The sequence below is a fragment of the Dreissena polymorpha genome, chromosome 13, assembly GCF_020536995.1.
Source record: "Dreissena polymorpha isolate Duluth1 chromosome 13, UMN_Dpol_1.0, whole genome shotgun sequence".
In the NCBI taxonomy this organism is placed as follows: Eukaryota; Metazoa; Mollusca; class Bivalvia; order Myida; family Dreissenidae; genus Dreissena; species Dreissena polymorpha.
Window position 1 is genome coordinate 20,170,941 of NC_068367.1, and position 22,001 is coordinate 20,192,941.

The 22,001-nt window shown below is 36.7% G+C and overlaps 2 protein-coding genes across 7 annotated transcripts in view; one reads left to right on the forward strand and one right to left on the reverse strand.

Annotated features, from left to right (window-relative positions):
• The window catches only part of LOC127854439 (mitogen-activated protein kinase kinase kinase 20-like), a 219,546-nt gene that overhangs the window by 18,065 nt on the left and 179,480 nt on the right, over positions 1–22,001 (reverse strand). For 5 of the 6 annotated variants that reach the window (XM_052389479.1, XM_052389478.1, XM_052389477.1 and 2 more), the window contains exon 17: positions 3,294–3,392. The exons of the other annotated variant lie outside the window; for it this stretch is intronic. In XM_052389479.1, the coding sequence (XP_052245439.1) occupies positions 3,294–3,392 (99 nt within the window). The remainder of the gene's footprint in view (positions 1–3,293; positions 3,393–22,001) is intronic. 6 annotated transcript variants of the gene reach the window in all.
• LOC127854441 (uncharacterized) lies at positions 14,569–18,131 on the forward strand. The gene is made up of 3 exons (XM_052389484.1): positions 14,569–14,968; positions 15,298–16,316; positions 17,058–18,131. Exons 1-3 carry the CDS (start codon positions 14,634–14,636, stop codon positions 17,408–17,410), a joined length of 1,707 nt encoding a protein of 568 aa, XP_052245444.1. The 5' UTR covers positions 14,569–14,633; the 3' UTR covers positions 17,411–18,131.

Consider the following 22,001-nt stretch of genomic DNA (forward strand, 5'->3'; position numbering starts at 1 on the left):
TTTGAGATGTATTATGTCAAATTAGACTTAAAATATTATTTTTAGAAAATACCAGTTTGACAGTTAAAAGAATAATCTTTATTCTTAGACTTAAGTCTTAGAATTGTTTGGTAAATGCAGGTCCTGGTTTTGGCTTAAATAAACATTATGTTTGTTTAATTGTAACCTTTTTTAGCTTAATTACATTTAAAGCCTCTGGCTTGTCAAGACACTCTCGAGTCTGTTTCTTGGGAAGAAGCAGTAATCAATATCTTTTGTGACCATCTAGAGAATGCTCCCACAGCGAGGATCAAAACCTAGCCATGCAGAAGGCAAGGCTGTAATAGGCATGTTTTTGCCTAATTGGGAAAAAAATACCTGTAACAGCCCAATTGGGAGAAATTAGTGCGAAAAACCCTGAAATTGAGAATATTGTCATCATGAAGTCTTCAGATTGGGAAATTGTTGTAGTTGATTTCTTACTCACAAATACTTTAAAATTGATAACTAAGTGTTGTCAAATTATCCATATTGTTGTTACTTAGGTTCAAGCCATACAGTTGCATAAGGGAATTCACTAAACAATTTGACAGCAATTGGGAATTTGTAGTTTTGTCCCTTCCGTTGCTTTATAAAGAAGGAAAAATATTGCTAGGACACCATATCATTATGAGAAATATATACATACGGTTATGGCTAAATCAATACTGAGCAAATATACAAAACATATTCAATACAAATAAAATATTTAACACTTACTGTTTTGTCTTATTTGCCAGGAAATAATTACAAATAACTATATCTTTAAACAACAGGAAACATGGACTCTCTTGAGAAAATAAAGCCAAATATTCCAACTATAATTTTGGTCGGTCTGTTAAACGCTCACTGACAACGGTATCATGCTTCAAAAGCATTGAGTATTTAAGTATATATCCCTTAAAAATTGGCCATGATTTCATAGATGCTCTTCATTCCAATAATTACTGCATTACAAAACATTCGAGCCTTAGGCCAAAAAAGAAATAGGTCCATTTCTGGTCTCCTAGGGAAAAAAAACAAGGTCAGAAGATACGGATTTTTTTTTTTTCGGGTACTAGAATGGAAGGCTACTATAGCTTATAATAAGAAATACATGTATATATATGCTTTGTTTGCTTGATATAACATCTTATATGAACTAAAATGTACATTTTTTTGGTGACCCCAATAAAAAGTTGAGGGTCGGCGCCGATTTGGGAGACAGGGTCGGGCGACCGGAAACTGACCTATTTATTTTTTGGCCTTAGCTAACACCCCTATAATTTGCCTCAATTTTATTACTAGCCTACCATTTCAGCAAATTTCATGTGTATATTAAATTCACCCTGCTAATGGACAAGAGCTATTCAGTAATAGATGTTTTGCAATAATAGCATCCTCAGGCAGGACTAAATGCAAACAAACATGCTATGAGTTGCAAAACAAATGCAGCCATTAAGATGCTTTTGGGATCCTTGGCATTCTTGCATATGCCGTTGTCAACTTTGGAAAGATATAAACGAAAATAATTTGACAGTATAATTACATCATACTTGATAATTAATAATGCATGTGAAAGTAGTGGTATTTAACGATGGGAAAAAGACACAACTCATAAAACAGATTACACCTACATTAATAACAAATGGTGATAATAATAACTTTATGGTTATGCTAATTGGGCTACTGTAGTTAATTGATGCCAAAGAATAGCTGTAACATCACAAGAGTTCCACTATGTCCCGAATCTCTCACCTGAGTAGCCACCATGACTGTATCTTAAATTTCATCACTTTTAATGTGCATGTTAACTATAATGATTAAAATACTAATCTGACTTGGCTCCCATCCTTTACATTTCCACCTAGATGCATGAACAGAAGTATAGGTTGGAACACTTTAAATTCACCACATCCTTTAACCCTTTCCCCCATAAGAATGCAAAGTAACAATGGCTATGTGCAAACAGCATAAAACAGGAACAGCCTGCAAGTAACTCGCAGCCTGTTCAGGTTGTATGCTGTTTGCTGCTCATCAGTATCTAAAGGTATGAAATGAAGCCTTTAAAACTTGAATCTAGTTAGAAAGGTCTTTAATCAAAGTTAACTTTCTAAGTGACTACAAATGCGTCAAAATACGTGGTTAAGGGTTAAATGTGTTACAGTCTTACGGCGTCAACCCCATATACATTGACTTTATTTCGGATGCCATTTCAACATCTTTAATGTATCTGTCAAAACTCTGCTCTGCACAGACTGCATTCTTTGTTCAAAATGGTGATATGAATGATCGGTTTTTGATTAACCATGGATAAAGACCATGGTTCTTACCACTAACTCAGGATTCCCGATTCAACCGTAGCCATGCCATTTTTCTCTCACAATACGTCTAACTCATTTGTATTAACCCTTTACCACTAAGATACGTATTTTGACGGTTTTGTAGTCCCTTAGAAAGTTACATCTAATTAAATACCTTTCTTACTAGATTAAAGTTTTAAAGGCTTTATTTCCAATCCTTTTTTACTGATGAGCAGCAAACAGCATACAATCTGAAAAGACTGCGAGTTACTCGCAGGCTGTTCTGGTTTTATGCTGGTTGCAAAAGCCATTTTCACTTGGCTTCTTATTGGGGAAAGGGTTAAGAACATGTCTGTGTATTTTACACTGATACCCATATTATCTGTACCTGAACAACTAGCTTTGCCAAGACTCAACATTCAGGTCCATGTTACATAAAAGTCTTAAGTTTATCTTACAACATATACTTTTCAGAATTAACATGTTCAGCTGCAGCTTTACTTTAAACCTATTTATTTTAGCTCGATTGCATCAAAAGCCTCAGGCTTATTACTTATGGGGAGATCTAAAGAGCGCTCCCTCAGTGGGGATCAAACCCTTGACCTCCTGGTTGCTAGGCATACGCCATATCCTTTACACCATGGCGACCTAACGAGCTGCAGATTTGTTAAGCACAATATCATAAATTCATGCTTAAAATTTAAAATCTATCGATATGACTCATTACTAAAAATGTTCCACTGTTTTATGGCCCAATTGATATATGTAGTACTTTTCCCATCAGAAGCAAAGTGAAAATGGCTTTTGCAATCAGCATAAAACCACAACAGTCTGCGAGTAACTCACAGTCTCTAAATCTTGATTCTAGTAAAGATGATTTAAAATTTAATTAGATTTTCTAAGGGACTTTAAACCCATCAAAGTGGGTTAATAAGGGGTAAATGGTTAAATAGTGTTCAGCACTTACCAAGTATTTTTTTAAACATATTTTACCTTGGTGGATTTTCCCTGGCGTAAGTGATGTCCAAAAATCATGGTCAGCTCAGCTGTCTTCAATTCAGGATCTTTTGCTTCGCTCTGAGGCTTTGTGGACTGAAAGGAGAATTTCAACCTATTTATTTATGTAAGGTTTATTGAAATGTTCTCGAGTCTGTTACCTGGGTTAAAGATCTAAAGAACACCCACAGGGAGGATCAAACCCATGACCTCCCAGTCGCTAGGTGGACACCATTTCGACTGCACCAAGGCGACCTTGTTAAAGAGGATTTTACATAAAGGACAAACATCTTACACAGACAAAATTGAAATATTCTTCATTTCCCCTTCTGGCACCCAAGGCCATACAAGAGTGAGTTGAATTCGGAAACAAGCGATGTGTTTGTGAAACACTATGTCCCCATATATTTGACTTTTGACCTTGAAGGATGACCTTGATCTTGACCTTTCACCACTCACAATATGCAGCTCCATGAGATAAACATGCATACCAAATATCAAGTTGCTATCTTCAATATTGCAAAAGTGTACATTAAATTAGCGATTTTGACCCATATATTTGACCTTTGACCTTGAAGGATGACTTTGACCTTTCACCACTCAAAATGTGCAGCTCTATGAGATACACATGCATGTCAAATATGAAGTTGCTATCTTCAATATTGTAAAAGTTATTGCAAATGTTGAAGTTTGCACAAATAAACACACAAACCAACCAACCAACCAACAAACCAACAGACAGGGCAAAAACAATATGTCCCCCACTATAGTGGTGGGGGATATAAAAATGTCTTTTTTTTGTATTTGATTCAAACATATAAGATATTTAGATATGTTTCTATCTGTTTGAATTGTAATCAGCTCCAAACCTTCTATTTGTAATGCTGATTCTAATTTCTATATTGTCTATTTTATGAAAATAAGCATCCAAATAAAGTCTTTTTCTGAAAACATGCATAAACAAGGGACAAAATTGTCACAATTTAAACCAGGTTTTCATTGGGAAAAAAAATCTGATAAAGGGAGAAAACTCAAACTGAACTTTTGAAATGAACAAACAAAATTAACCCCTTTTGTAATTTTTTTAAAAAAATCTATTTTTAGTCGTGGCGACCTTGACATTGGAGATATTGATGTGATTCTTTCGTGCTACACACCGTCCCATGATGGTGAACAAATGTGCCAAATGAATTTAAAATCTCACAATGAATGACATAGTTATGGCCAGGACAAGCTCATTTATGGCCATTTTTGACCTTTGAACTCAAAGTGTGACCTTGACCTTGGAGATATGGACGTAATTATTTCGCCCGACACACCGTCCAATGATGGTGAACAAATGTGCCAAATGATTTTAAAATCTGACAATGAACGACATAGTTATGGCCCGGACAAGCTTGTTCCGCCCGCCCGCCAGCCAGCCCGCCAGCCAGCCAGCCCGCCCGCATTCGCCAATCTAATAACCAGTTTTTTCCTTCGGAAAACCTGGTTAAAAAGTACATTTTTATAGTCTATTTTATGAAAATAAGCATCCAAATAAAGTACATTTTATGAAAATATGCATCCAAATAAATCATAGAACAATATTATATAAATTATTCTATATGAAATGTTGATCTTAAATTGTTAAAGAAGATCCCATTACTGTCAAATAAATACATGTACTAGAGTAGTTTAAAAAAAAATTCTGTCTTTTATAATATAATCCAGCCGTTCTCTGACATATTATGATCTGCTTTTTGAAGCCTTTTTTCACAAAAATATAAGTGTCAAGCAATTAAAGAGTAAGACATAGCATGCAGTTAATCAGGGTTCCAACTGTCTATCACAATTTTGGCCAATGGCAACAAATTTAAAATTCTGGCTACATATGTCCACAAATGGCGATTTTTATATAGGAAATCTGCATATTTTCTGCCTAATATTTCCTTAAATTGACATGAAGACACTATTTTTACTAGCCACTTTACAGCAGTCGTTATGCAATAGATTTCCGTGAAGTATGCTATACTGCTGAAATCAATGGAGCGTCCTGACTGCTGCAAAATGGCATGTAATGGTGATAATTGCGATTATTGTGGGTGTTGTTACAGGTACAAGTTATCTAAATTGGTCTTAAGATTTATTGCTTCCGACATAAGACAAGGTTGAAATATACCCACTTTGCTCTTCAATGAGAAGTTTTTGTCACAGTGTTCGAAGAAGATTGAAGACTGCGACGTTGACAACAATGACAAAGTTAAGTATACATTTTATTTAGCAAAATCAGTGTGATTAAAGGCAAAAATAAAACATTTTACATTGATTGGTTACATATAAACTTGAAATTATACTCTGTTCTATACATTTACTAAATTGGTGTTATTCAACTGCTCTTTGGGTAAATGGTAAGTTGTTGCATGTCAGCATGCCACTGTAAATTTATTGTTTTGAAAACAAAACAAAAACATCTCAATTTGGAGTTTTGTTTTGTTTTTAATTTTTATTTTAATACTAATACAACAAGAAACTGTCGGAGACGGGTGATGCTCCCCAAAGTTTTTTTTTGTCACAATATTGCACTATATATTCAGCTAAAAGGAAACGTCTTTAGGGCACAGTAGTTGGGGGGACAATATTTTTTTTATAGAAAATTTCAAAGGGCCATAACTCTGTGATAAATCATCCTACTAGAACCCGCTGATAATATGCACATCTCCTCTTGGTAGTAAAGCTTCCCATAAAGTTTCATTGAATTCCGGTCATTAGTTGCTGAGAAATAGCCCGGACAAGAATTGCACAATATGTACAGTTAATGGAAAATTTTAAAGGGCCATAACTCTGTGAAAAATCATCCGAACACAAGGCGCTGATAATATGCACATCTCCTCTTGGTAGTGAAGCTTCCCATAAAGTTTCATTGAATTCCGGTCATTAGTTGCTGAGAAATAGCCCGGACAAAAATTGTCAACGGACAGACACACGGACGGACGGACAGACGAAGCGGCGACTATATGCTCCCCCCAATTTTTTTTTGGGGGGGAGCATAAAAATTGGGACACTGAAAAATCTTTATAATTATAATAAAATAGTTTTTTTGCTTCTCCTGAAATTTTACAAAATGTATTAGTCACACTACCTTTAACATTCAGAAGACGACAAACGTTCCCTCATTTCAATTCGGAAAATTTGGTAAAAACATTATTTTTACAAAAAAGGTTGTCTGACTGTTTTAATAGTTGATTTGTGACAGCAAAATTGAGAAAACAAGCAAATTCATTGAATTGATATCCCCCGCCAATATGCTTCTGGACACAAAAGTGTTGTATTTGACACTCAAAAAAGCATTTTTTCAAGATACAAAGGGCCATAACTCCGTTATTAACAGATGTTGTACAATGCCATTTTGCGTACATCATCCTCCTATCCATATATATACTCATACCAAGTTTCAATGAAATCCGCCAAAGCACTTTCAAGATATGGCTCCGGACACAAAAGTGAGCATTTTTTCAAGATACAAAGGGCCATAATTCCGTTATTAACAGATGGTGTACAATGCCATTTGGAGTGCATCATCCTCTTATCCATATATATACTCATACCAAGTTTCAATGAAATCCGACAAAGCACTTCCAAGATATGGCTCCAGACACAAAGGTGCCGGCCAGACGGACGGAAAGACTTACGGACTCATATACTGCTGATAGTGATGATCAATTATCACTAGGCAATCCAGGGGCGCAAAGACTAGACATGTATATTAGTATATATGTGCCGGGCTCTGTAAAAAGGAGGTTTAATGCATGTGCAACACTTTCTGCCTAAACTGCATTTTTGCTAAGAAGAGACTTTATTTAAACAATACATATAAGGCCAAAAGTGTCATCCCTGATTAGCCTGTGCGGAATGCACAATCTAATCAAGAACTACACTATAGGCACATGCATTAAACCCCGTTTTCCCAGAGCACGGCACATATGGATGTAACATTAACCACACTAAATGCTGGTATTGGGGGAGAGGAGGAGGAGCATCTATCAAATATATTAACCAACATACACTATTAATTAAGGTTGTAAACTTGTTTCATCGATGTTTCACATAAGAAAAATCATCATAATCAGGATATTTCAGAGTCTTTTTTCAAAGATTTCTTTTTTGTAGCCTATAGAACAGTAGATGATTTATTTCCAATCTATGAATAATTATCAGAACATATGAAGCGTCTGGGAAGTCGGCAGGTGAAGGTAGACTCAACTCATATTTGAGGATTATGTTCAATCCACAATTAAGGGAGAACAATCCGCCAGTACTGTTTAAATGGTTCAAATGTTATTGTAAACTACTCAATAGTTCAAACAACACTGTGTAAAGAAAGATAGCCATGTTTAGTTAAAAATGCTTTAAAATAAGAGAAAATGTCATATATATGTAGTGTTAAATAATACTACATTTTCTTACAAAGAAAATAAGGTCAGAATTATGTAATTATTGCTACAATTGTAAAACTATATACGTAAAACATTGTGTAATGACCATGTATTAACCTCATCCATGTGACATTCTCACGAAATATGTTCACAAAATATGTTTATTCCCTGTTTATTTAGATTAACTGTTCTTTAAAATAATGTGTGTTCTGTGTGTACTACAACGCATGTTGTTATTTTATATTCATGTCAACAATGATGAGCTTCACATGCGTAAGTAAAAATAAACTGTTTTGTTCTGTTCTGTTCTTATATGTCCACAGGGACATTCATTTGGATGTACGACAAATAATTAATAGGCTAGAAAAGACCCTCATCAAATGTAACAAATTGATCACTTGTCCATGGTTTTATGATTTGTCTTCATCAATTCATACAGTGTTCATCATATGCATTTTTCATTATGCAAGTTCATGATCATTCCAAAAGCTTTTTATGAACAGTTCTTGATTGGCTTCAAATACTTTTAAAAACCTGAACTGCATTTCTCAAGAACAAACCGATGCCAGTTTCTATTAAATAATACAGAATAATGTCTTTTTTTAAAAATTGATTTTCATTTCATAACTATTTTACAACTAAATCTATGACTTTATCAACGATAGAATTGTTGTTTGCTCATGCATCTCGTTCATTCAGTAAATCTGACAGTTTGCATTACATTCATTGGGATGTTTTTTAAAATAAAGATTGTCACGTGTCATTGACGTCACATCCGAACAAGTATAAAAGCGGATTTGCTGTCATAAACCGAAAGTACGGTGTAACTGTATCGTTCTCATTCAAACAAAAAGACGCCAAAATCTTGTGGAAAAAATGTAAAGTTGGTTAAAAAAGTTGCAATTGAATGTATATTTTACCTGAATTGATGATCACTTATCCTTCACTAATCCTTTTATCCCCTTCTCCTAACAACAACGTGATTTATAACAACACTCGCCAGCTTATTGCTGATTGTAATACCTTATCGGCGATGAAGTCTATTGACTTTGTCGAGCGCTTATGCTTTGTCGCTATGAATGCAGCCAATAATTGCTACTAATACACGTTATTATTGTTACGTGCACATGTTTCGTTTGTGTTCTTAATTTTCGTGACACGAAACGACTGACGCGTGACCATCTTTTTCAGTTCAAACATGACTTTCGGAGTGAAATATACTGGCCGTTGGCTGTTATGGACAATGGACCGATATTCTCAAGTGTAATATAGAGTGATTCTCGTGGGGGGGGGGGGATCCAGACTGAAAGTTGTCTCAAGTTGATTGTTAATCTCAAGTGACTGTTAGGTCAGTTTTGACTGTATACGTAAAAAAGTAGTTACAGCAAAATTAATGTTATTCATCCCCCACTCGCACCCACATTCAAGCTTTAGTTCAATTCTTATGTTTACACTTAATATAGTGTCTGCACATCTTTTAAATTTCAATTAGACTGAGATATATGTTTCCATCATTTAGTTCTATGTATGTGGTTATATGTATATGGATCTTTCAGTTAAATTACCGGTTATTCTACCAATAGAGTTAATAATGTGTCTAATGGGTTTCATTGAATGTAATTTTCCAAGAAGCCTAATTAAAACAAAAATGTTCAAATACTTTAAATTTATAAATTCGCCAAAATATGTTTTCACTATTGTTTCACTTAAATGGAGTAACTGTGAGAGTTATTATAATATTAGGTGTGTTATGTGCAGTAACCTTTCCTAAAAAGGTTTAAAGTAGAAGTTTTCAGTATACAAAAATATTGTGTCAATATGTCATGTTATGGATGTATATCTCACAGTGTCAACACATTTTAAAAACGCTTACACAGTGTAATTTTTGGTTGTATGTATCTTTAAGTATAACAGAAAATGTCTTGGATACCAAAATAATATTCAACATGGTATCTCAGTAACTGAAGCCAAGGCCACTCCAAATTGATTTGTTGGTCAACGGATTAAAGAAAAAAAAAAAGTTGAAGAGGCGAGTGAAATTTTTTTCTTTGAAAACAGGAAAATCCTCGAGGGAGCGAAGAGCGAAAGAATAACAAAAATCCCATTTCGATAGAAACATATTGCATTAACAAGAGATACAGGTTTAAACAGCTATTGTTTACATTCAAATAAATTCTGATACAAAGAAAAGAATCAGTATGTACAAACAAGCAATAACTAGAAATGGCGCGGCAGTGGCCGACACGTTTCCCCATGCCGCATGTTTGACCCAGGGGCGCCCCAGGGTTGGTATGATGGGGCCATGCATAGTTGAGATTGACCGTATTGTCATAACAGAAGTTCAGTGTCAATTAGAAGTGAATCGGTGTAGAAATGAAGAAGTTATAGTAAAAGGCAATTTTGGGGGGGGTGTGGCCTATGTGGGCAGGGCGCCCCAGGGTCGGTAATGGGGCCATGCATAGTTGAGATTGACCATATTGTCATAAGAGATGTTCAGTATCAATTAGAAGTGAATTGGTGTAGAAATGAAGAAATTATAGTAAAAGGCAATTTTGGGTGGGAGTGGCCTATGTTGGCGGGGCACCCCAGGGTTGGAAATGGGGCCATGCATACTTGAGATTGACCGTATTGTCATAAGAGACGTTCAGTATCAATTAGAAGTGAATCGGTGTAAATATGAAGAAGTTATAGTAAAAGGCTATTTTGGGTGGGTGTGGCCTATGTGAGAAGGGCGCCCCAGGGTTGGTAATGGGGCCATGCATAGTTGAGATTAACCGTATTGTCATAAGATAAAGTCAGTATCAATTTGAAGTGACTCGGTGTAGAAATTAAGAAATTATAGTAAAAGGCAATTTTTTGTGGGTGTGGTCTATAGGGGCGTGGCGCCCCAGGGTTGGTAATGGGGCCATGCATAGTTGAGATTGACCGTATTGTCATAAGAGACGTTCAGTATCAATTAGAAGTGAATCGGTGTCGGTGTAGAAATGAAGAAGTTATAGTAAAAGGCAATTTTGGGTGGGAGTGGCCTATGTGGACGGGGTGCTCCAGGGTTGGTAATGGGGCCATGCATAGTTGAGATTGACCGAATTGTCATAAGAGAAGTTCAGTATCAATTAGAAGTGAATCGGTGTAGAAATGAAGAAGTTATAGTAAAAGGCAATTTAAGGTGGGTGTGGCCTATGTGAGAAGGGCGCCCCAGGGTTGGTAATGGGGCCATGCATACTTGAGATTGACCGTATTGTCATAAGAGATGTTCAGTATCAATTAGAAGTCAATCGGTGTAAATATGAAGAAGTTAATGTAAAATAACATAAAACAAGAGATGTGTTCGTCAGAAACACAATGCCCCCTACTGCCCCACTCTGAGATAACATTTCTATTTATCATTTGGCAGGTATAGAAATCATCTCCCTTTAAAGCTTATTACTACCCTAGGATTTTGTCCAATCTAATCAGGGGGGAGGGGTCTGTAGACAGTCAAAATGACCAAGTCAGACATCACTGAAAACCAAGGCCTGTGGTTTATCAAAGAGATAATAGCCAGAGTTCATCATGTATCTATAGACATAGGTATGTAATGAACCCTACCATTCACAAATTAGTACAGTAAAGAAATGATAATTATATCATTAAAATAAACTTTGACAAATCATTCATTTGAGTTAAAAATAGTCAAAATAAAAAATTTGTACAGTAACCGTGAAAAGAAGTAAAATTCTTGGTAAGGAAATATATAATATGAGATTTATAATTATATAAATTACTTTCCTTGAAAATAATTGTCTCTAACAAATCTCTATTTTTAGTAGCAAATAATTAAAAGCCACTCTATTTTTAGTAGCAAATAATTAAAATCCACTACCGTGACTGTAGATTCACCACTCAATGTGTGGCTCCATGAGATGCACATGCATGCCAAATATCAAGTTGCTATGTTCAATATTGAATAATTATCTCCCTTTAAAGCTTATTACGCCCCTTTGATTTGTATTTTTGACCTTAGACCTTGAAGGATGACCTTGACCTTTTACCACGATTTGTTTGTCAGAAACACAATGCCGCCTACTGCTCAACTTTGATTTATTACATTTTTTTTTATATAATTTTGCAGGTCAGATAATTATGTCAATTTAAAGCTTATTACGTCCCTTGGCTTTGTTTTTTCGATCCCTAGACCTGGAAGGATGATGTTCACCTTGAAATTTTACCACTCAAAATGTGCAGCTCCATGAGATACACATGCATGCCAAATATCAAGCTGCTATCTTCAATATTTAAAAAGTTATGGCCAATGTTAAAGTTTTCGGAGGAACGGACGCGTGGACATACGAACTGACGGACAGTTCAACTGCTATATGCCACCCTACAGGGGGCTTAAAAATGAGTGAAAACCTCTGACCCGGCCCCACCCCAACCCCCATTACTTTTGACCCAGGGGTCTGATCAAAATTCCAAATAGTGCAGGGTTGCTCATATGCTCATAGCTACCATGTGTGTAAGTTTCAAGGTTCTAGTGTTTATAGTGTAGGAGGATATAGTGGCCAGGACGGACGGTCAGACCAACAGACAGAAGGCGGAGATAACCACAATGTCCCCACCCTTTTCAAAAAGTGTGGGGATAATAGTTATGAGTTACATACATTTCACATAAAAATGCACTAAAATTAGGTTTCAGCACTTAAACTTTAAAATGTAGAACACAAGTCTAAAGCTAGTGTTTTCATATCTGGAATAACATTACTTGTAAGTTTTAATAAACAACTTCTATTGCAATTAGTACAAGGGCTGTTTGTAAAACATGCATGCCCCCCATATGGGCTGTCAGTTGTAGTGGCAGCCATTGTATGAATACGTTTTTTGTCACTGTGACCTTGACCTTTGACCTAGTGACCTGAAAATCAATAGGGGTCATCTGCCAGTCATGATCAATGTACCTATGAAGTTCCATGATCCTAGGCCTCATTATTCTTGAGTAATCATCAGGAAACCATTTTACTGTTTCGAGTCACTGTGACCTTGACCTTTGACCTATTGACCTGAAAATCAATAGGGGTCATCTGCCAGTCATGATCAATGTACCTATGAGGTTTCATGATCCTCGGCATAAGCTTTCTTGAGTTATCATATGGAAACCATTTTACTGTTTTGAGTCACTGTGACCTTGACCTTTGACCTAGTGACCTGAAAATCAATAGGGGTCATCTGCCAGTCATGATCAATGTACCTATGAAGTCTCATAATCCTAGGTGTAAGCATTCTTGAGTTATCATCCGGAAACCATTTTACTATTTCGAGTCACTGTGACCTTGACCTTTGACCTAATGACCTGAAAATCAAAAAGGGTCATCTGCCAGTCATGATCAATGCACCTATGAAGTTTCATGATCCTAGGCCTAAGCAATCTTGAGTTATCATCCGGAAACCATTTTACTATTTTGAGTCACTGATACCTTGACCTTTGACCAAGTGACCTGAAAATCAATAGGGGTCACCTGCAAGTCATGATCAATGTACCTATGAAGTTTCATGATCCTAGGCCAAAGCGTTCTTGAGTTATCATCCGGAAACCATCTGGTGGACGGACCGACCAACCGACCAACCGACCGACAGACTGATGGACCGACCAACCGACATGTGCAAAACTAATAATGTATATATTTTTATATTGAATAACTCTTCCATTAAGATTCTGCGCTGTAATATGAATTTGCAGCCGTTAAAGCTTCCGATATGATTGCATGTCAGAATGATGCTAAAGCAAATTGACGTTAAACGATATGAGGTCGATGTATATTGACTTTAAATAGTGAAAGCTTCGAAAAGGTATACCATGTTGCAAGCTGTGAAAAGGTATACCATGTTGCAATAGCACTTGAAGAGGGATAATCATCAAAATTATGACAGACAGTCGGACAAAGGCCATGCATATAATCCATTGTCGCTACCTTATTTTAAAAGGGGCATATCGATGGCTAGTACAGTATTGTATTTTTCTGAAATAAATTTAAACATTACAAATAACTTTTTTGATGTTTCTGAAATACATGTTCCGTCAAACATGTATTTTAATACTAATAAACATTGTCCCTGTGAAACTTTTAGAACCAGCCTTAATTGATTTTATGTTTATTGTTTGTTCACTTAAAAGTGTGTTAAAGGAAACATGTGCCTACATATAGGGAAATACTGTCCATATGCCCATTTAATGGTGAAAATGCATAAAAAATCTTACGTCATGTTTTCCTATGTTGTTTCAAATTGAACATGCTTCAACGGTATCTGATGATAGTTGCATGTTTGAACGTGAGCAAACACATTCAAATAAGTCACAGAACAAAGCAGATGTGTTTATATTTATAAGGGTTGGCTGCAGCAACTTTTCACTGCAATTTTTCTAAACGGTCACAACAGCGAAACATGTGCTGCTCAGGCAGGAAGCCATTTTTTCTGGTCGGCTCAATCAATTTTTTTAGCGTCTGCAGTTATCGATTAAAAAGGTTACGAAACACTTTATTTGGCATTCGTATTCAGCGTCAAAATCGTTTCTGTGAGATTGCTTTTTTTTTTCACACATTAAAAAAACCCACATGCACTATGGTTACAGAAGGACACAAAAATGAGTGCGAGCTGTAATTTTTTTTTTTTTTTTTCAATTTTGAAAAAATAGGTGCGGGAAATCCGACGACCAACAAATCAATTTGTAGTGGCCTAAAAGCTGCTTTGATGGTGTATGAACATGCACCTCATATGATTTAATAACAAGTACTGTAACATGAAGTCAAGTACCGATAGCTTAAATGTTTATCAGTAAACAGTGGAGTCCAAAATATTAAAATATCATATCAGTTGATTTAAGCCACCAGTTGCAACGGTATTATTAAAAGATTACAGATTTCAACTGAATATTTGCACTTAAGTGATCAAGATGGCTACATTTTCTCAATCAACAATGGAAACATGCTCTGATTCTATTATAGACTTTTGTTGTTCGCCGTGTCTTGAGCACAAAATTGGCCAGTGGGCGGAGTTGTACTGCGATACCTGTCAGAAATTTTATTGTGCAGAATGTGTCACTCTTCATGGTCAGTTATTTGGGAAACATGTGACGTATGGAAGGGGAGACACAAGTAAGTGGCCAGCGTCCAAGGAAGTGCAGGATTTCCTTCTGAAGTGTGACCTTCATGAAGACAAACATCTAGAAATGTACTGCAATGACCACAGTCAGCTGTGCTGCACTAATTGTGCTTTCCTCAATCACAGGTAACTCAGATATATACATATATATATATGCGTTCAAAAATGATAAATGCTGTCATAAAAAGACCAATTACTTCAGAATTATTCATATCTATTATTTTTAAGTTATTTTTGTGTGTGAAAAACATGAAAATAAAAGTACAATGATGACTAGTATTCATTTTTTGCTTCTTCAAAATAAAAACAGGTATTAAAATTACTGTCCATATCTTATTACCTGAAAAAAATCATTTTAAAAACAATACAAATATTATGAACAAAGGTTCAGACATATTTTTGCATAATGACCATTTAAACCACATACACATATTAAAAAGTTATTTTCATTTCAGACTGTGTACTAAAGTAACACTTATATCTGAGTCAGCCAGAGGACCTCTGCCAGACTTGCAGCAACTATCAAGAAAGATCCAAACTATACTCGAAGAAGTCAAGAAACTTGAGAACCATGGGAACACCAACATGCTGACTTTGCAAGCTTTATACGACAAACTATTAGATGAAATACGTGACACACGCCAGACAGTAAATATCATTTTAGACAAGATTGAAAAACACACTATACAAGAGCTAGATGATAAGATGACCAGTCTAAAAGCTTCTATTAAGACTGATTTAGACAACTGCATCAAGCTTAAAAATGAGCTAAAACAACTCAGTGGCGCAATGAATGACATTATTGATAAGGGCAAAGCAGAACTCACATTTATTGCAAGTAAGAAATGTCTGGAACAAGTAAAGCAATATGAAACTTATCTGAAGGAGAACTCTGTTCAGGTAGAAAGTTCACTGAGATTCCTGGCTAACAGTGATGTTCAACAGTACTTGTCTAAATTGTCAGGTCTTGGTAAGATTGTACTTAGTACCAAGGAAATATTAGTGTTAGGTGATCCAGACCAGGTATTCACTATACAAGGAAAGTCAAAGTATGATGTGAGCATACCAGGTGATTCATATAGAATCTGCACTATCAGGGCCATCTGTGTTCTCTCTGATGATGAGATCCTTGTTGCAGATAATCATAACAAACGAGTTAAGCTACTCAATCATCAATACCAGGTGGTGGGACATTGTGATTTAACTGATTATTCAGTTGACATGTGTAAAATCACACCAAGTGAAGTAGCTGTCACTGTGCCTCAGGATGCGACTCATGGTGCGGTCCAGTTTTTCTCTGTGAATGGTGGGCAGCTGGTTAAGGGCAGGAAGTTGCAGTTTCAACATTACTGTTATGGGATTGCTTATGATGGCACAAACATGTATCACACCACAAGCACTGCACTTTACAAGTATTCAATGAAAGGAGCCCTGTTGAATAAAGTGTATGAAGATACATCAGACCGTAACACAGGTAAAATTTGGTATATATATTCCAATAACATTTGAAATTATCATAAATATGATAGAAATATTAAAATTATATTATTGGTATACATATTTACACAGAGGTTAATTGTTTTTACATTTGTCCATTTCAGACAATTATGCTTGCAAATAACATACCTAATAATTGTTTCATTTGTAAATGAAAACTCCTTAACAATAAAGCTCTTCCTTTGCCTAAGTATTTTCATGACTTTTCTTCCCTGTATGGAACTTTATCATCGTTTTAAGAGTCTAATTTAAACAAGCAAATTCGTTGAATTGATATCCCCCGCCAATATGCTTCTGGCCACAAAAAGCATTTTTTCAAGATACAAAGGCTCATAACTCCGTTATTAACAGATGGTGTATAATGCCACTCATAACAAGTTTGAATGAAATCTGCCAAAGCACTTCCAAGATATGGCTCCGGACGGACGGAAAGACGGACGAAAAGACGGACAGACAACGCAAAAACAATATCCCTCTGTCTATGGCGGGGGATAAAAAGACGGACGGATAGACAACGCCAAAACAATATCCCTCCGCCTATGGCGGCGGATAATAATGCCACAAAAATAATTACGTCTGCATGCTCTGACTATGTCAAGGAGTACATTAACTAACTGAGAGAATGTTATTGTACATAATGAGGTTTGTGTAAGAATATCTTTATTAGCATAATAATTCTATAAAGAAGTCACTTCAATGATATGACTCTCTTTTACAGTTTGTAAGTGTGCAGTGTGTCCTTCAGGTGACAAGATATTTGTCACCAACCGTTCCCATCACAAGGTCCTCACCCTGGCCACAGATGGCACAGTTCTCCACACCTTCACCAACCCAGACCTGCAAGAACCAAATGGTATCTATGTTACTGATCTGGGACAGGTTCTGGTCTGTGGAGGGTCATCCAAGACTATCATTCAGCTGGATGGTGAAGGCAAGAAGAAGCTGGCAACTCTTGCTTCCAAGAGGGATGGACTAGCTTATCCATTGACAGTATACTTTAATAGGAGCACAGCATCCATCATTGTGGGACAATGGGCTAGGAACAAAATCCTAGTGTTTAAAGTAAAATAGTTTTGTTTAACCAGTTTCAGTGCAGACATTTTGGAACAAGTACTGTCAACAATAATTCTTGGCCTGACCAAACTTATATTCACTGTTACATAACATTACATAATTCACATGGATGATTAACTGTTTTGCCAAGTAATGTCATATCTGTGAATATGTTTAAAAAGTACGTTCGTAATGAAGTTCTTGACAGCATAGATCTATTATTTAGTGTAATGTTGCAAGGAATCAACTGCATTTCGTTGACGATTATTTTTCATTTAAATTGTATATAATCAGTGTATTGTTGTAATCTTGATCTAAATCTACAAAATGACTCATATTTAGATACATGATTTACTTGTGGAGATTTGTTTTGATCTAATATATTGTGATAAAATTCTTATGCAATGTAAAAAGAACTGCAGAGTGCGTTTTGGGACAGTTTTTATTTATCAACTGTCAGAACCATTTGCATTGCACTTATAATAAGAAAAGTTAAACAGAATGCAATTGAGATCAGTTTGAATGAATTGAATTCACTTCTAGGATAGTTTAACTGTTACCATGTGTTCTGTTCTAAACAATATGTAGAGTCATAGCAAGTATGTATTGTACAGTTTTCCGCTATTGTTGTTTTTAGATTTTATATTTGTTGATGACCATTTTATATGTCATTACTTATGTCAAAGTGTTATCTGCCTTTCCTTTCATTATATTTTGCTGAATAAATTATCTTTAACTAGTTCTAGTTCACATCCACCTTTTATATGTATGAACTGTATTCAAACATATACACTTTCATTCAATTGCATAATCAAATATTCATACCTTTGGTATTTACTATTTTGTGCCTATATAAACACAATTTTTGTTTAGTCTTTAATTACCAAATTTCTTACTACCGTGCACAACTCGTATCATGCATTTAGATTTTGTGCTTTCTTATTATTTAGCAACTGTCAGAACCATTTGAATTGCTCTTATAATAATTGCTCAATAGCTCATAACTTTTTTTTCAAATGACCTTGACCTTTGACCTAGTGACCTGAAAATCAACAGGGGTCATCTGCCAGTCATGATCAATATATCTATGAAGTTTCATGATCCTTAAGCATAAGCGTTTTTGAGTTATCTTCCGGAAACCATTTTACTGTTTCGGGTCACTGTGACCTTGACCTTTGACCTAGTGACCTGAAAGTCAATAGGGGTCATCTACGAGTCATGATCAAATTGTACCTGTGAAGTTTCATGATCCTAGGCATAAGTGTTCTTGAGTTATCATCCGGAAACCATTTTACTATTTCGGATCACCGTGACCTTTGACCTAGTGACCTGAAAATCAATAGGGGTCATCTGCGAGTCATGATCAATGTACCTATGAAGTTTCATGATCCTAGGCATAAGCGTTCTTGAGTTATCATCCGGAAACCCTTTTACTATTTCGGGTCACCGTGACCTTGACCTTTGACCTAGTGACCTGAAAATCAATAGAGGTCATCTGCGAGTCGTGATAAATGTACCTGTGAAGTTTCATGATCCTAGGCATAAGCGTTCTTGAGTTATCATCCGGAAACCATTTTACTATTTCGGGTCACTGTGACCTTGACCTTTGACCTAGTGACCTCAAAATCATTTAGGGTCATCTGCAAGTCATGATCAATGTACCTATGAAGTTTCATGATCCTAGGCCTTAGCGTTCTTGAGTTATCATCCGGAAACCATTTTACTATTTCGGGTCACCGTGACCTTTGACCTAGTGACCTGATAATCAATAGGGCTTATCTGCGAGTCATTATCAATGTACCTATGAAGTTTCATGATCCTAGGCCTAAGCTTTCTTGAGTTATCATCCCGAAACCATTTTACTATTTCGGGTCACCCTGACCTTGACCTTTGACCTAGTGACCTGAAAATCAATAGGGGTCATCTGCGAGTCGTGATAAATGTACCTATGAAGTTTCATGATCCTAGGCATAAGTGTTCTTGAGTTATCATCCGGAAACCCTTTTACTATTTCGGGTCACCGTTACCTTGACCTTTGACCTAGTGACCTCAAAATCAATAAGGGTCATCTGCAAGTCATGATCAATGTACCTATGAAGTTTCATGAGCCTAGGCATAAGCGTTCTTGAGTTATCATCCAGAAACCATTTTACTATTTCAGGTCACCCTGACCTTGACCTTTGACCTAGTGACCTGAAAATCAATAGGGGTCATCTGCGAGTCATGATCAATGTACCTATGAAGTTTCATGATCCTAGGCCTAAGCGCTCTTGAGTTATCATCCCGAAACCATCTGGTGGACGGACATATGGACATACATACGAATGGACCGACATGAGCAAATCAATATACCGCCTCTTCTTTGCCCCCCCCCCCCCCGGTGGCCATGTTTTTTAAGAAAAAAAAACATTTTCAAACTCATCCAAGATATCATTGGGACAAATCTTCAGACCAAGTTTCATGATGATCAGAAAATATATGTGACCTCTAGAGTTTTAACAAGGTCATACATTTCAATATAATTTAAAACTAGTGACCTGAACATCAATAGGGGGCATCTGCGAGTCATGATCAATGTACCTATGAAGTTTCATGATCATAGGCCTAAGCGTTCTTGAGTTATCATCCGGAAACCATTTTACTGGTTCAAGTCACCGTAACCGTGACCTTTCACCTAATGACCTGAAAATCAATAGGGATCATCTGCCAGTCATGATCAATGTACCTATGAAGTTTCATGATCCTAGGCCTAAGGGTTCTTGAGTTTTCATCTGGAAACCATCTGGTGGACGGACAGATGGACAGACCGCCGGACCGACATGAGCAAAACAATATAACCCCTCTTCTTCGAAGGGGGGCATAAATATCATGTTCAGAGCGGAACTAAAAAATTGAGAATGTTCATGATACTGTGTCTATGACAATGTGAACTCTTAGTTAGTTACCTCCCTTGAATACCACCTAGAAACTGGTGCGTGCTTATGGTTGGCTTTTATCATTGATCCTATACAGTTAACATCTCTGTAATAAATAAATTACTAAGTTCTTAGATTGTGCATTTTGGATACATGCCTTTTTAAACTTATCATTATAACAAGTGGAGTGATGCATATTGCTACATGTTATTGTAATCTTTTCTAAAAGGCAATACCAAATGTGCCCTCTTGGTAAGACAAACAAAATGAAACGATAAAATAATTATCTTTAGATCCACTACCATAAATAGACACAAGGCCTGTTTGTAAAACATGCATGCCCCCATATGGGCTGTCAGTTGTAGTGGCAGCCATTGTGTCAATACATTTTTTGTCACTGTGAATGGTGGTGGTGGTGGTGGTGGTAATGGTGGTGGTGGTGGTGGTGATGGTGGTTTCGTGATCCCAGGCCTAAGCGTTCTTGAGTTATCATCAGGAAACCATTTACCTATTTCCAGTCACTGTGACCTACACCTTTAACCTAGTGACCTCAAAATCAATAGGGGTCATCTGCCAGTCTGATGACCAATGTCCCTATGAAATATCATGATACCAGGTGTAAGTGTTCTTGAGTTATCATCCGGAAACCATTTTCCTATTTCCAGTTAACCATTTTACTGCTTCAGGTCACTGTGACCTTGACCTTTGACCTAGTGACCTGAAAATCACAAGGGGTCATCTGCCGGTTATGACCAATGATCTCAGGCATAAGCGTATCTTGAGTTATCATCAGGAAATCATTTTCCTATTTCCAGTCAACGATTTAACTGCTTCAGGTCACTGTGACCTTGACCTAGTGACCTGAAAATCAATAGGGATCATCTGCCGGTCATGACAAATGTCCCTATGAAATTTCATGATCCCAGGCATACGCGTTCTTGTGTTATCTTCCGGAAACCATTTTCCTATTTCCAGTAACCGTAACCTTGACCAGTGACCTTGACCTTTGACCTAGTGACCTCATCTGCCGGTCATGACCAATGTCCCTATGAAATTTCATGATCCCAGGCAAAAGCGTTCTTGAGTTATCATCCAGAAACCATTTTCCTATTTCCAGTAACCGTGACCTTGACCTGTGACCTTTGACCTAGTGACCTCAAAATCAATAGGGGTCATCTGCGAATCATGATCAATGTTCCTATTAAGTTTCATGATCCTAGGCCCAAGCGTTCTTGAGTTATCATCCGGAAACCACCTGGTGGACGGACCGACAGACTGACCGACATGTGCAAAGCAATATACCCCCATTTCTTCGAAAGGGGGCATAAAAATAGCTGTCTCCATCGGAAGACATATGCCCCCAAAAAACGCATTTTCGAAACCTAAACGCAGATTTCTAAACCTTAACGCGGACCCTAAGTTCAAAGTCAAGGTCAAAGGGGTCATAATTTGTGTGCGTATGGAAAGACCTTGTCCATATACACATGCATACCAAATATGAAGGTTACACCTGAAGCGACATATGAACATTTTTCGAAACCTAAACGCAGTGTGACGGACAGACAGACGGACGGACAATGCCAAAACAATATCCCTCCTCCTACGGCCGGGGATAACAAGTCACCACCAGGGAGTGGTCAATTTTGAACACTTTGAAGAAACTTTGTAGAGGACCACCCTACAATGTTATACAC